This window comes from Perna viridis, chromosome 15 (genome assembly GCF_037379345.1).
Source record: "Perna viridis isolate PV_CMFRI_1.1 ecotype Kerala chromosome 15, ASM3737934v1, whole genome shotgun sequence".
Taxonomy (NCBI): Eukaryota; Metazoa; Mollusca; class Bivalvia; order Mytilida; family Mytilidae; genus Perna; species Perna viridis.
In genome coordinates, this window is record NC_142459.1 from 24,531,225 (window position 1) to 24,546,917 (window position 15,693).

The 15,693-nt window shown below is 33.7% G+C and overlaps 2 protein-coding genes across 3 annotated transcripts in view; one reads left to right on the forward strand and one right to left on the reverse strand.

The window, feature by feature from the left end:
• LOC148597568 (protogenin-like) overlaps nt 1-15,693 on the reverse strand; it is a 40,230-nt gene that overhangs the window by 10,579 nt on the left and 13,958 nt on the right. For both annotated transcript variants that reach the window (XM_088562857.1, XM_088562856.1), the window contains exons 3-15: nt 13,535-13,679; nt 12,805-12,971; nt 11,904-12,032; nt 9,916-10,062; nt 8,555-8,715; nt 7,271-7,397; nt 6,581-6,721; nt 5,887-6,045; nt 5,438-5,629; nt 4,848-4,970; nt 3,351-3,539; nt 2,231-2,483; nt 731-855 (exon numbers count right to left, since the gene is read on the reverse strand). In XM_088562857.1, coding sequence (XP_088418983.1) covers nt 731-855; nt 2,231-2,483; nt 3,351-3,539; nt 4,848-4,970; nt 5,438-5,629; nt 5,887-6,045; nt 6,581-6,721; nt 7,271-7,397; nt 8,555-8,715; nt 9,916-10,062; nt 11,904-12,032; nt 12,805-12,971; nt 13,535-13,679 — 2,058 coding nt within the window. The remainder of the gene's footprint in view (nt 1-730; nt 856-2,230; nt 2,484-3,350; nt 3,540-4,847; nt 4,971-5,437; nt 5,630-5,886; nt 6,046-6,580; nt 6,722-7,270; nt 7,398-8,554; nt 8,716-9,915; nt 10,063-11,903; nt 12,033-12,804; nt 12,972-13,534; nt 13,680-15,693) is intronic.
• LOC148597569 (uncharacterized) lies at nt 10,341-11,545 on the forward strand. Its single transcript, XM_088564267.1, has 3 exons — nt 10,341-10,378; nt 10,646-11,207; nt 11,531-11,545. The coding sequence occupies exons 1-3, from the start codon at nt 10,341-10,343 to the stop codon at nt 11,543-11,545; spliced, it is 615 nt and encodes a 204-aa protein (XP_088420393.1).

The following is a 15,693-nucleotide window of genomic DNA, read 5'->3' on the forward strand; positions in this document are numbered from 1 at the left end:
AACTTCGGCAATTTTGTGGCAAACAAAGTATACAAAAACATTTTGGCAATTCTAATTTTGGCAGATGCTAAATGGTTCACTAAGTACATAAACCCATAGTAAACATTTTGTGGAATTTTTTTTGACATTTTTAGACCAAATAAATATGATAACATTATCATGCTGCCATATTGTATTTGACTCAATGATGTTAAATTCTATTTAACATTTGTTAAAGTAAAATTATTTATAATTTTGTCATTAGTATCCATGTAAACTGTAACCACCATTTGACTTTTCGGAATCGGTTATGGAGACCAGATTCAGAAATAAATAAAAGCAGAGTTAGAAATAGTAGCCTGCCTGCCAGCCTGAGACTGCTTATTTTTTTTTTTGGCAGGGCTGGCTCATATTAGCAAAAATTTATATAGCCATATAGTAAATGTATTGAAAAATTGTATTCAGGACTGGCTAGAATTTGAGTGAGTTTCCTACCCTGATAAAAGTGGAAATTCAACTAAGCCTCACCCCTATCGGAACAATATTGTCAATGATCTTACCATCTCCCTTGGTCTTGGTATCCCCATCCCTATTGTCGATGATCTTACCATCTCCCTTGGTCTTGGTATCCCCACCCCTATTGTCAATGATCTTACCATATCCCTTGGTCTTGGTAGCCCCATCCCTATCGTCAATTATCTTACCATCTTCCTGGTCTTGGTAGCCCCCCCCCTATTGTCAGTGATCTTACCATCTTCCCTGGTCTTGGTAAAGACAGGAGCTGTATATGAACTTGATCTTCCTGCCATGGTGTGAACCTGTATCTCAAACTTATAGGCTGTAAAAGGCTTCAGATCTTTGATTACCAAACTTGTTCTGTAGAATGACAGAAAATCAAGTCAAATAGTAAATGTGACAAATTGATTTTTAAGTACAATTCTGTGTAAGAATCAGGCAATGGGTGGCCCATCATTTCCCCCAATTTAGCTATTTATGCTTAAAATATATTCAGTACATCTAGGCTATTTAAGTTTATCATGAAGCATCTGTGACATAGATATTTTTGACTGCTTACATAGGAAAATTTTCCCATTTTTCTGTAGTGCATTTCAACTAAATTTGACATATCAATATCTTAAAAAGGCAAAGTTTAAAAACACTTTGACGGTTATTTCTGGTGGTTATCAGGTATAATTAATTGGTTAATGCAATAAAATTTCTGCATTTTTTCTTCATGTGAGACACTTTATATACATTTTGCCTGATTCTCAGACGGAGAAGTACTTAAATACTATATAACACTAATCATTTTTTTGGAAACACAGATTCATATTTACCCTGGTCCAAGGTCCGTTATCCTAAATTTCTGATGGACCTTGGAAACAAAGACCTCCAAGACCTATCACTTTTGAAAGTGAATTTGAACCGCTGTGAAACCTCAAAATTTGTTACCTGCGAAAATGTACACTTGACAGAATCTGAGAAGATTAGGAACCACTAACTATTACGTTTGCAGTAACAAGAAAGTACAGGAACTTAGGGACATAGTGATTTATTTAAATTGTGGTTTGAACTTATTTTCCTTTGATATTATTGGTCATGAAATCAAAGTTAGAACAAAAAATAATTTTCTCTTGGTAACAACATATATGATGCTCTAGTGTACGACTACAGAATTTGGAGGAAACATATAACAGCAACAGTACAAAGAACTTACAGGGATGATTAATAGGGTAAGAACTAAAATACAAAATGTATGAGAAACATCAAGATTGAAAGAGTGCACAGAACTTCCTCCTTGCATGTGTTAATAATCAACCATGGCATGAGGGATTATATTGTATTATTATTTAATGGACGATTACCCTACCGGTACACCTGGTCCATGCTCCCAGTTTTTAGTGGAGACTGTGTTGCTCATTTACATTTATTACTTTGTAAGTATGATTTTCATTTTTTTTTTATGTTCTGTGTTGTGTATGTCTGTCTTATATGTCTGGTCTTTGTCCCTGGATTACATTCTTTTGATTTTTGCTAGAATCTTGTTTCCCTTAATTACTCTTTCAAACTTATTGTTATTATCAAATAAATCTTTAATTTTGTAATCAGAGGATTGATATCAATGGTGTCACATAAATGTCACTAGAGAAGTGTTGTGACATTTTAGAAGGAGAAATTCAAGAGTGACATCAGAGAATTTATTTCACATGTGATAATTTACTACTACGTATGTAATAAAGTTTGTTTATACCTTGCAGAGGTAATTTCCTTCTTAACACCATCCATCAGACCGCTGTATCTAACAGTGTAGTAAGCCACTGCGGATGCCATCACTGGCTGCTCCCAAGTCAGATGTACTTCAGTTGCCATAGTAATGTTGACTTTCACCCCACTAGGTACAGCCACAGGTGGAACCTCTGAGGTTTGAAATTCATCTACGACAGGATTAGATACACCATGCTCATTCTTGGCCACCAGACTTACAGCATAAAATGAATCATTGTCTGAAATTTAATTATTTATAGATATACATTAGATGAGGCAACTAGTCCTAGCAGTTTATTCAGTTAAATAATCCATGCAGTTTGGTCAGAATGAAGCAGATTTTACCTTCAGAAACACAACAAAATATATCTTGCCTGACCAGACAGATTCATAAATGTAACCAGCCTTGAGGTTGATTTAAAAATTAATAAGTGTAAAATTTGTTACCAGTAATGACACAGAAGTGACAACTTTATCTAATATCAATTTTACAAACATTTTTAAAACAAAAAACTACAATTTTTCAGTCAGAGCTGAGCTTAACTACATACTGAAGTAATTAACAACAGTTAACTTAGTGAATTTATCAATGATAATTTTTTTCTTATTCTGAAGACTGATATCTTGTCATTCATACAAAGCTCAACTTTTGTTGATCTATAACTTATTCATCGATTCTATTTATTTTTCCTACTGTAATTTTATCTCATACATGTGTATCCTAATGAACTTAATTTAAGTGAATTGTGTCATTTTTTTCCACACTGCCTACAAAATAAGTCAACAGATTTTTTGTACATTTCTTTTAGGGAAATTTGATTAAGACTTCAAGTCTTTCCAAAGGTTCAGTATTTTTTTTTTTTTTTCAGGACATCTGGTCCTGTGATGATGTACTATTTTCAGGACCAAACCAAGTTTTACCACCCATTTTGACCTGAATCAATAATGACTAATATCGAAAATTTTCTGGACTTCCAGTCTGGTGTTCCGGATTCATTCACCGGTCCTGTCACTACAATTAAAACTCTTGACAACTGATACTTAATTTTAGAGGAGCAGTTTTTGTTTTGTTTGAAATGACAAAATCACAATAACTTCTGACCTACCTAAGTTTGTAAGTAGCTGGTACTTCCTGTTGGCAGGTAAATCCAGGTCCTGAGTATGTTTATCACTACCTACTTTACCCACCGACAGTAAATATCCAACCAGAGGCACAGAATCTGATGGTCTATGCCATGTCACATTGACAGTTGTAGCATTGATTAGTACAATGTGCATGTCAGGTGGCCGTGGTACTGAAAAAAAGGCATGCAAGTCACTTAAATAATGTCTTTGATTAATGATTCTTTTCATACAAAACATGAGCTTAATCTTTAAGGGAGAAATATATTTGTTGGTAATGTTCCATTATGTTACATGGATAGTGTCTCAACCAATGGGAAAATCTGCTGTAAACCTGCCTTAAAAGTTCAATCAATTACTTCTGTATGTCATTTCTTAAAACAACTTTCTTTTAATCTCTTCAGCAAGGGTATGACATATCATAATTCACACTTTTTATGCTAGAGCTATGTAGACTTTTACCATGCTAGACACCAAAAGTTCAATCATAAACTCTTGGATATCTACACCATGAGAACTAATTTGTTCACTATACCATTGTCTTCCTCTTTTGTCTACCCTGGACATGGCATTTTACAAGTGGACATTGTTAGAAAATCAGAGGAGGCTTACCCTACCAGTGCACCTGGTCCATGCTACAAGTTTTCAATGGAATTTGAGTTGCTCATTTACTTCTAAAACAGGAAATGTGGTATGATTGCCAATGAGACAGTCATCCACCAAAAGCCAAGCAACAAACAAACTTTTACAGATCACCACAGGGTGTCTTCAATGATGGAACCCATACCATAAAGCAAGCTGAAATAAGCCTCTAAATACATAAAGTGAAACTACTCATAAAAGAAGAAAATTAACCTAATCTATAGAAAAAAAGTGTAAAATGAATAACAATGAACAAAAAAAAAACAATGACAACCACTGGAGTACAGGTTTCCAGCTTGGGATAGGCAAATAAAATATGTGGCAGGGTTAAACATCATTGTGAGAGCTTGTTTATTGTTTTCTTGTACATGATATTTGATTTCTTTGTGTTCTTTGTGTCTATTTTTACTGTCCTTGGATTATTTGCTTTGTTGGAATCCTGTTTCCTAGATTTACCCTTTCAGACATTATAGGTCGTTACTCTGTTCTTACAAATATGTTTGGTAAAGTACGGGAAGGCTATTAATTCTGTTCACAAATTGAAGTAACTTCATCTAATATGCTAAGTGTCTATGATTGAAAGCATTTCTCATTTACAGGGTTACCCAAGACTAAATAAATAGGGGTAGCTCCTACGAAGTGGATATTTTACCAATAAAGAACATCACTTTTTTAGAATGCTTTTACATTATTGTATTAATACATGCAAAACTTTCAACTGGTTTCCTGATGACTACATAAATTGCATCCTAAAAACTATTGATGTTAAATGGTAAAATACAGACTACATTTAGTTAAACATATAAAATAAGGCAAACAGCCAAATCATATTGTATTACCTGGATTAGTTCCTACAGGTGTTCTGTAGTCCACCCACGGCCAGTCTTTATTGTCTATACGACTGTAACCAGCACTGGTTGATGCCAACACTCGAACTCTGTATTCTGTGTCAGGCTGTAAGCCTTGATACAAGATGTTAGAATAAGTATGATTCAATAAACAACAGATAAAGGATCTGAATGATTTCATTCTAAACTCTTCATTGCAGAAACAACATGTACAACTTAATGAAATTTCTGTCCTCTGTATGTTTTGTTTTCACTTTCAGTTTACTTTATAGGCAACTGTTTCGCTGTACCTGTGTATAATGTTGTTTTTGGGGCAGCTGCAGTCAGGCCTTTGGTTTCCTTGTTGTTCGTTGAAGACCCAAGACTGGCCCTCAGCTGATATTTTTTCCTCCTGGTGGGGTTGTGGTCTATTTGACATATTCACCATATCCATTCTCTTTATATTTGATGTTAACGTAGGACACAGGATTACAGGAAATCCTGGTTTAATACAGTACTAAATGTATTTCATATTAAAATCTGATTATGTTACAAATTTTGGCATCTCCAGGTGTGTTTTGTCTATCCAATGTACAAATTACCTTTGATTAAAAATGAGGTAGCATCACCAGGAGCTGTGTGTTTCATCACTATGGTACTAGCAGCCTTCATGTAGAAGATGAGATATTCAGTAATGACACCGTTCCTAACATCAGCTGGTAATGGGTCCCACTTCACTGTGATTGTATTAGGTGTTGTACTCACCAACCGAATCAACGGAGCTTTACTTGGAACTGTAAAACACAAGAGCAGACATAATTTTACTCAGTTGACAAAAGAAAACAGAAATCTAAAATTGGAGATGCTGAATAAATTTTATATGAAAATAAATAAGGAGTCCTAAACAGTAAAAAGAAACATAACAGATAAATCCAGATTTGAAAAAAAAATGAAATTCCATTTTATACCCAAAATAATCATGTTAACAAATAGGCTGTAATTCTAAATATACATCAATTGGTAGAAAATTTTATAGTATCTATAATCTTACCATCTTCCAGTGTGGACACTGTGACTGGATCTGACTGGTCCCCTGCCCCACACTGGGTAGTAAAACCAGTCACATACACTGTATAGTTGGTGAATGGTCGCAGATTGACAATCCTCTTGCTTACATCGGTGGCCGATACAACTGATGTGTCAACATCCACTAAAATAAAAGGTAAGTATAAAGTGACATGTCAACAGCCACTGAAAAATAGCAAGTATAAAGTGACATGTGAACATCTACTAAAAATAGCAGTATACAAGTGACATGTGAACAGGTGCTGAAAAATAGCAAGTATACACGTGATATGTGAACATACAGAGAAAATGTAAGCATTTGTTAATAGGGACTAGTCTAATGTGTTTGGACCTATGTTGCAGCACATAAGTACATGTATCTACATATATGCGTAAGAACTAATTATTTAAAAAATGATTGATTGTTGGGGTTTAACACCCGAGCAGCAATATTTCAGCTATATTCAGGCAATTTAAAAAATGACAACAGGTTTATAATTATGTACTTCTGTTAGCTTATACTGCTGTACTTTGGTAACAGGACTTATCACTGAATTATGTCAAAATATCACTAATATTATTACGTAACTATGGTAAAAGGAAAAGTAATACTATGTAACTATGGTAAGAGAAATATTAAAAACAGAACCAACATTACTTTGTAACTATGGTAATCATACCTCCCGACTGCTTTTCATTTATCTTGATGGAATATGCAATAAGAGCACACCTCCTGTCAAATTCTGGCGATGCCCACCTGACCTCTATACTACTGCTGGACAATGCACGAGCTGTAACATTAGGTTTACCAGGGGCAGTGTCTGTAAACACATACAGATTCAATATAATATAATCAATCTTGAATTAAAAACACAGAAAAGATCTGACAAAGCCAACATAAAAGTCTTGATTGATGAAATAAACAACATACAGTAAAAAAAAAACCCAAAAAAAACAGTAAAATCTGGATTTGAAAAATTGAAATTTTACTTTAAAGTGGAAATATTTTGTTTAAAAACAAATCCAATGAAAATATCAAAAGACCAAAGATCTATTCCCACATGCCAATATCATCTACATGTAGTAAAATGGTCCATCAACTGTTTTAATCAATAGGTGAATGTTACATTGACACGTTTTGTAGATGATGTATCGACAAGCCTTACATGTTTCATCTTCAATTGGAAGTTAACTTTGGTGAAGAGTCTTACATGAAAATCTTCAACTGGCAGTATACTTTTAGCATTTTTTTTCTCAGGAGACCATATTACTTCTTTGTATAAGTATACTGTTCTTTCATGAAATGGGTATTAGGAAAACGAAGTTTTCGGAATAATCTGCAAGTTGAAAAGCAATGTTGAATGCATTACCTTTGGTGGTGATTGCCAGTCTGGCGAAAGATGTAGTAAAATCTACTGAGTTTTCAGCAATACATTGATAGTATCCAGAATCCTCCTTCACGCTCTGTTCTATCACTAACTGTCCATCCTCTTTCACCTGAAAAAAAAACAAGAAATCTGTCAGTGATGGCTCACTAGTAATATTAAGCAACGCTTTCAAACTTGATATAAGGAAAATAAACAAAGTCCATGGTAAACAGGAATTTGGTGTTCAACTTCCCTGAATGTGGATCCCACAATACAGCATATCCTACAGGAAGAATGTATTAAAATTTGAAGACACTGTGATGAGTAGTTGCTGAGAAAAGTGCAACCGAAAAAAAAACTGTTACTTAATGAAACACAGACAAGGGTAAAACAGCATACTCCCCTCTCCTTTGGAGCTGGGTATAATAATCTAGTTCAGTTAAATACAGTTAACAGGGGGAAACATGATGTTGCATGGTATAACCCTACTTGTTCAAATGAAAAATAAGAAATGAAAGAGGAAGTTGAAAATGGACGGCAACAGATCACATCTATATTAAGCCATATATCAAATAAAAGAACAGCATTGAAAAAAAAAGTGAGGAAAACTTTAAATTCACTGATATTTTCTAAGTCCAAGGGCCATAACTTCCATAAAAATCATTCAATTGTAACCAAAGTCAATCTTAATCTGTAACTCTTCATAATAAGGCCACATACCAAAAACAAACTCATTTGGTAAAAGCATAACAAAAAAAAAAAGTATGGAAAATACGGACGCAGGAGACAATTAGAAATCAAACAGTGGCAGATGTTAGTGATAAAATTTTTTTATACCATGTAGTGTAAACTGGCAAAATCCAACAAAACCAGGAGTTGAACGGCAATAAATATATCTTACAACATACATATAGAGCTACACATCCAATATGAAATAAAACCATGAGTTGGGAGTCAAGATAAATAAGGCAAAATTAGGACAGACAAACAAGATAATTATAATATACAACCTTTTTATTTAGTGGGGGCATAAAAATGGGTTAAAAGTTGTCCATATAAATACCTATAAATCTACATCAATGAAATTATCAAAAAATTTTAACTTTTACAGGTAATCTATCTTGTAATGACAACATAAGAAGTGGTTAGTGAGATCCTTACTCCTCTATTCCTATTTTGTTACAAAAATTTGTAAGTTGTTTGAATGTATGAAATAGACAGTAGCTAGTTTTCAGGAAAACCAGTATTTATGACAAACAGTGCTATTACAAAGACCTGTATACCAACCTTGTATCGACCATCGATCTTACTAATAGAGGTTATCAAAACACCATTCTTGTACCATGTGATATCAGGTTTAGGGTTTCCTTCAACGTTACATGTAAAACGAGCAAGACGAGCCCGTGGCCACTCAACACTCTTAGGTTTCTCTGTAATCACAGGTGGCGCTGCAAAAAATAAAATAATGAATTGATTTACCAGTAAAGATCTATCAAACTTCTTGGTTCAATAATTCATACAAAATTTGTACCAAAAATCAAGTCTGAAAGAGGTTGCTCATACTTATTACAGTAATACCATATTTTCCAGACTACAAGTCAATATTTTTATCAGCAAAGTGTCAGCCTGGACTTATCATCCACTTCAACTTATACAAGGATTTTTCAAGAAAAATGTTCATCAACAATGCATTTCATTTGATTTGTTTAGTTCACTTTTGACTCAATCAACGAAAGCCATCACTCTAACAGTCAAACTGGTGATTCGAATATCACATGATCATTGAAGCTATCCTTTTAGAATGAATACGATGATGTAAATAAAAACTCTGAAAATTTGAAACTCTTGAATATATATTAACAAAACTCGAGTGTTTTGGAGTTGTCCGTCCTTGAATATGCATATTCGCATATGGCCCAAATTTTAATTCAGTTAAGGTGTTATCTTAATGGCTAATTGCAACCAAATTTGCAGGTAACAATTATTTTTTACTGTTTTTTGTAATACCCGGTAATATTGTTTACTAATTGCCAATCTTAATTTTTACCAATACTTCAAACAAATTTCCCACTTATTTCACACATGGCTGCCCACGTTTGACATGTTTACAATATCATACTCCTTATGATCTATGGCTTCAGAGCCATTGACACACCATTCAATAAAAATAATTGAACTCATGGACAAAGTGCTCTTTAACAAAAACACATTTATATATTCATATTTAATTCAGAAATCTTATACTTAAAAACATCGTTGGAATAATATGCTGTTGAAAACAAACCACTCAACTCGGATCTCCGCTGACACATTCGATATAAATGTACACCTCCGACCCTCGATTTATCTGCCGAATTTGACTTATCTATGTTTTTTTCGTCGATTTTTGTCAAAATTAGGCAATTCGATTTATACTCCACATCAACTAATAGTGCGGAAAATATAGTAGATGCAGTCAAAAACAAAATTCATCCATTGATTTCATACATTATTTTACGAGGTTAACAAAGAAAGTATAAATTGGCAAAAAATCAACTAATTCCAGACTGTCAATTCTTAACTTTGTGACTTAGCCAGGGAACAAACCTATGACCTCTCACACTTAAGGTGTAAATTTTACTAGTACTAGGCAGAATAAGATGCCTTACTGGTGACTGTAAGTCTAGCTTTAGCTGCTATAACAGGTCCATTTAGACTTGAAACTTCACAGATATAATTGGCAGTATCTTTCTGCTCTAACTCCAATAATTTCAGATTGCTTTCCTGTAGTACATATCTTGTGATGTTCTTCCCATCTGAAATAAACAAGAAATCTAACATGTGAGTGTTCTATTTTTAGAATAGAAATACATACAATAGACAAAGAAATAAACCTTGTACAATGAAAAGATTTTTGTCATTTGTTGCAACTTCAATTTTCACTTAATAAATATGCTGGGATGAGGGAGGCAGAAATTGGCAAAATCAGATGAATACTATGAGTGATGGCTCACTAGTGATACCTTGCTTTCAATCACAATATCAGGAACATAAACTAAGTCCTTGGTAAAGTTATGGTCCAATATTTCTGAAAATGTATCCCACTACATGGCATACCTACAGGAAGAATGAGTTAAAATTTCATGCCACTGTGATAAGCAGTTGCTGAGAAAACTGTGATGGAAAAAAGTGTTTGGAAACACAGACACACGGAGAAGGGTAAAGAATTATTTCCCTCTATCCTTCAGATATGTGGTATGACAGTAAAATATGGATTTGTAGAAGCCAAAATCCAAGAAACAACAAAAAAATCAAAGCCCTGACTGTTTATTTCAGAGTATTAAAAGTCTCAAAAGACATTTTGCAATGACTGGTTGATCATTTTGGTGATTTACAAAGACTTCCTGACCTGAGAATTTGTGCTTGGATGTTGATTGGTTATGCTGGTTTTTTACGTTTCAACGAAATTTCTAACCTAAAAACTTCAAACTTACAAATGTTGGATTCACATATTGAAATTCAGATTGAAAGTAATAAAACTGATGTTTATAGACAAGGGAACAAAGTTGTAATAGCAAGAACTAACACTAAGTTATATCCAGTGAACATGCTCGAGAAATATATGGAAGTTGCAAATATTACAATGAATTCAGATACGTTTATTTTCAGACCAATTACTTTCCTCAAGTCAAAAAACCTGTACGTTTTGAGTAGAATTAATAAGCCTATATCTTATACTAGAGCGAGGGAAATTATGTTAGAGGCTTTGTCGAAAATCGGAATTGACACTAAAAAATTTGGTTTGCATAGTTTACGAAGTGAAGGTGTTACTCAAGCAGCCCAGAATAGAATATCTGAGAGATTATTAAAAACTCATGGTAGATGGAAGTCTGATTTATCAAAAGACGGGTATATTAAGGACAGTTTAGATAATCGGTTATCGATTTCGAAGTTTAAATTTGTGAATTATTTTTGTTCAGCTCTGTTTATTGTAGGGTGCCTTTGTATTGTTGAATTGCTTTGGTGTGCCACTCCTCCTATATTAGTCTTTTTACTTACCCATATAAAATGGAAACTACGTCCGAACATAATTATAGTTCCTTTTGTTTTATTGGGTATGCGGGCGGAGTATTATGAGTAATTCAGTTATAGGTTGGGTATTTAATGTCTGTATCATTTTAAGTTATGAAGTTCACACCAAACCAGTCCGACAAGTTTATTTAATAATATTATGTTTTGTAAGTTAATTTGTCTGAATCAATTCTAATGATGTCTATTTTCTAGACTACTACGACATGAGAGGATGATGGTCGCCACTGACAAACTTGCAGCTTTGATTTTTCTTTTTAAATAAATTGCTTTGGTGTGCCTCTCCTCCTATATTAGTCTTTTTACTTGCCCATATAAAATGGAAATGATTTATGTTCGGACGAATGTAGTGAGGGAGAACATAATAAGTCTTCTTTGCTGCTACCATCAAGAAAAAATAGGGTATGTAGGTAGGGAATTTAAAAAAAAAAAAAAAAAAAAAAATTTACAGTGAGTTAATGGTGATATAATCTAAACTTTAACAGAGTTGGAGCCAATATGGCAATACAATGTTTAGGGTAGGGTAGCAGGTAACCATCATATTATTTTGGCCATTCAATTGACTAACCTTCACGTCTCCATTTGACTGTAGGTTTAGGGAAGCCATCAATAAGACATTCTAAGATGACTGTTTGACCAACTTGAGCTTCTGTATCAGAAGGCCCTGCTACTATTGAGACAGGCCTTGCTTTATTCCCTGTAATAAATCATTTATCATTACTGTTATGTGAATCATCATTATTATTGTTATGTGAATCCTTCATTATTATTATATGAATCCTTCATTACTATCGTTATGTGAATCTTCATTACTATTGACATGTGTGAAGCCTTCATTACTATTGTTATGTGAATCCTTCATTACTAATGTTATGTGTGAATCCTTCATTACTATTGTTATGTGAATCCTTCATTACTATTGTTAATAGCAGGGTATTAAAATCTTAGTAAACAGTATTGAAATGATCTGTGATTTATGTGAACAGCAGAGTATTAAAATCTAAGTAAACAGTATTTAAGTGATCTGTGATTTATGTGAACAGCAGAGTATTAAAATCTTTGTAAACAGTATTTAAGTGATCTGTGATTTATGTGAACAGCAGAGTATTAAAATTTTTTGTAAACAGCATTAAGTGACTTGTGATTTATGCAATGACAAAGACATCCGTGTCAATCTATTACATATCAGTAAAAATTAACACGGTTATGTCAATTCTTATCTTGTTTGTATATAATTCATATCACCATTTGTTTTGCATGATGGCATAAATTGCTGTTAAATGTACTGTAAATGTATCAATTTTCGCAGTTTCAAAAAATGGTAGTGCAATCACTATTCCAATCACTATTAGGTCCCTTATGTACAGGACTTGGACTAGTCCAATCGCTAGGTCCCTTATGTACTGACTTTGGCCTAGTCTAATCATTAGCTCCCTGGATTTAGACTTGTCCATCAAGAGGTATACTACCTGATTTAACACTGAGGTAGGCTTCTGAACTCCGTTTCCATGTAATACTATTAACTGTGTCGGGTAAGTGGTGTAATCCACCAGAGGTAGCGTGACAACTGTAATGGCCCTCATCTTCCTGATTAACATGTAATATCTGTAGAATTCCTGAGTTTATAATGATATATCTGAAAACAAAGGCAAGATTCTCAAGTTTATAATGATGTACCTAGAAAGAAAGGCAAGATTCCTGAGTTTGTAATGATGTACCTAGAAACAAAGGCAAGATTCCTGAGTTTGTAATGATGTACCCAGAAAGAAAGGCAAGATTCCTGAGTTTGTAATGATGTACCTAGAAACAAAGGCAAGATTCCTGGGTTTGTATTGAGGGAAATCAACCATTAATATAAATTACAGTGAGAAGGCTCATACATGTATATTTATATAAACTCTTAGTGGGATTATCTCTCTTCAAATTTACCATCCCACTTTTTTTTAGAGCTCTGCGATTTCCGTAAAATGTTTTAATATTTCATTCATTGTTATTGACTTTTATTTTTTCATCAGTGTCAGAAATTTATTAATCTATTTTGGCAGAAAACAACAATTTAATAGCTGGCCATTATTTTTAGTTTTTAAATGTAAATTAAACGATTTCATATTTTTGTTGTCATGGATGGTAACACAGATGCACTGACAAGGTTATAATTACACACATATTTGCATTAAGAGAACCCAGTGAATCCCTTACCTGTCACTGGTAGCGAGCTGAACTTCATCTTTGATCCAGGTGTATAGAGGAGGTGGGACAGCTCTGATTTTACACTCAAATCTGGCCACACCCCCTTCCACAACCTCTTGGCTTACAGGCTCAGAGGTGTAGTCTTTTGCTATACCTAAAAAAACAAAACAATAAAAGATCTACATAAACATCTATTATTTTATATATATATACAGTCGAACCTCGTTAAGTCGAGGTCGAAGGGACCATGCAAAAATGTTCGAGTAATCCGAGGTCGAGGATAAACCGGAAATAGAAGTAGTTTGGTCAATGACTGTTCCTGTATTTACATCATTTGATGAGCTTGTACATGTACTTCATTTTACACGGTACTTCGTAATGTCTTGTGTTTCATATCGGAAGATATTTTTTGTATGTTGTATATCATTTTTGAAATACTGAACGGCACCGAGTATTTTAGTGAAATTTCCTTTTTTGTTTTTTCTACATCAAAAACATCATAGTTTATAACATGTTGCTTTGTTTGATTTACAATCAGGAGTATCGTCAAACCATGTGTTCTACATCATTACAATAAAATTTCAAGTTCACTAGCAAAACGAATGTAGTTGAAATACCCTTACTATCATCTGTTTGATGTTTCATTAAATAGTCAGATACCATTGCAGTTCATCTGTTTTTTTCAAATTTTTTATTAAAATATCCGATATCACTGTTAGTGTAAATTCCGAGGTATTCTTATTACAATTCGTTTCTTTTAACAACACGCGCGATTTTAAATTGATTAAATAAACAAATCAAACCATAAAGAGTGTCAACAAATTAATTTTAAACACCACGCTAATCGTTGTTCAAAGACACTTCGATCATGGTTTGTATTAAATCAATCAGATTTCCGACTAATTAGTTGACCTCGAGACATCAGGGTTAATTAACCTCGAAGTCCTTTCGATGGGATTGATTGATTACCTCGAGTTATCTGAGGTTTCAATTCATCCGAGTTCGAGTCATCTGAGGTAAAATTGTATTGGAGTAAGGAGAGTTTTGCTGGGACTTTGTAATTAGTTTGAGTTATCCGAGATTTCGACTAATCAGAGTTCGACACATCCAGGTTGGACTGTAGCAGTGCTTTATCAAGTGTTCCCAGTGAAATAAATTTCCGATAATTCACACTGTGAAACAAATTCAGTAATTTCACTTTCCGACTTTCTCCAGCCAAAATGTCACAACTTTGATATCAATCTGCCAACCACAAAATTTAATATTCGTAGTGGAAAAATTGAAAAATAATAAAAAAAAACTATATAATAAATTGGATACTGTGAAAGTACTCATATTTGCGGGTATCAATTGTGGCTTAGGGGGAAAGCACAAGTTTGTGCATTCTTGAATTCATGGTTTTGATAATCCTGTCATACAATTTAAAGTAAATATTCCTTTTCGTTGGAAACAAAATTTCATGCTTTTCCTTACCCATGAATACCACGAAAATTGGTACCACACAAACAATATTACTTCCACAGTAGTCAATTGGTAATCTTGAATAACCAAAATATGACCACTTGTGCCAAAAACCTGCATACCAGTCAAATCTAGGTATTCTCTAGTACTGGTGAAAATATTTTGGTTATTCACTCTTTCAAATTAATTATCCTATTATCATATGTGTTCATGAAGAAACCATTATGGCTAACATCTCTACTGACAATAATCAAAACTTCGCTTCTTTATTTTAAAAACATAAAAAACGATTTCAATGGTAAACAGCATGCTGTAAATTACAAATAATGTGACAAAAGGCTTCGTAGAACAAATCTGATATGACCGCACAGGTCAAATCCACAACATTCGATGCAGATATGACACACCATTAAAGCTTGACACAGACCTTAATTTTATTTCAGTGTTCATTCCAGAAAATTGCAAAAGGGGGGAAGGGTGTCAATGGCTACCACTGGCCTCCTTAAGAATAAAACTGGTCGCCATTTTCATAAATAGGGGTCTCATTGCCAGTTATTTAGGAGGTCATTTTGAGATAACAGGAGGGATTTAAAGGAGAAAATAAGTTTTCATCTGGTTTGTATATAGTTTAATGACTGCTGCTTTCCTTTCTCTGTCACATTACTGATGTTTACCATGAAACAGTCATGGTAGTTGGCACTTTAACT

What these genes read in the sequence shown, in the direction of transcription:
- LOC148597569 (XM_088564267.1), top strand. Translation starts at nt 10,341, where the DNA reads ATGTATCCCACTACATGGCATACCTACAGGAAGAATGA. An exon ending in CATACCTACAGGAAGAATGA is followed by an intron (nt 10,379 to 10,645) that starts GTTAAAATTTCA and finishes TGATTTACAAAG; the next exon opens with ACTTCCTGACCTGAGAATTT.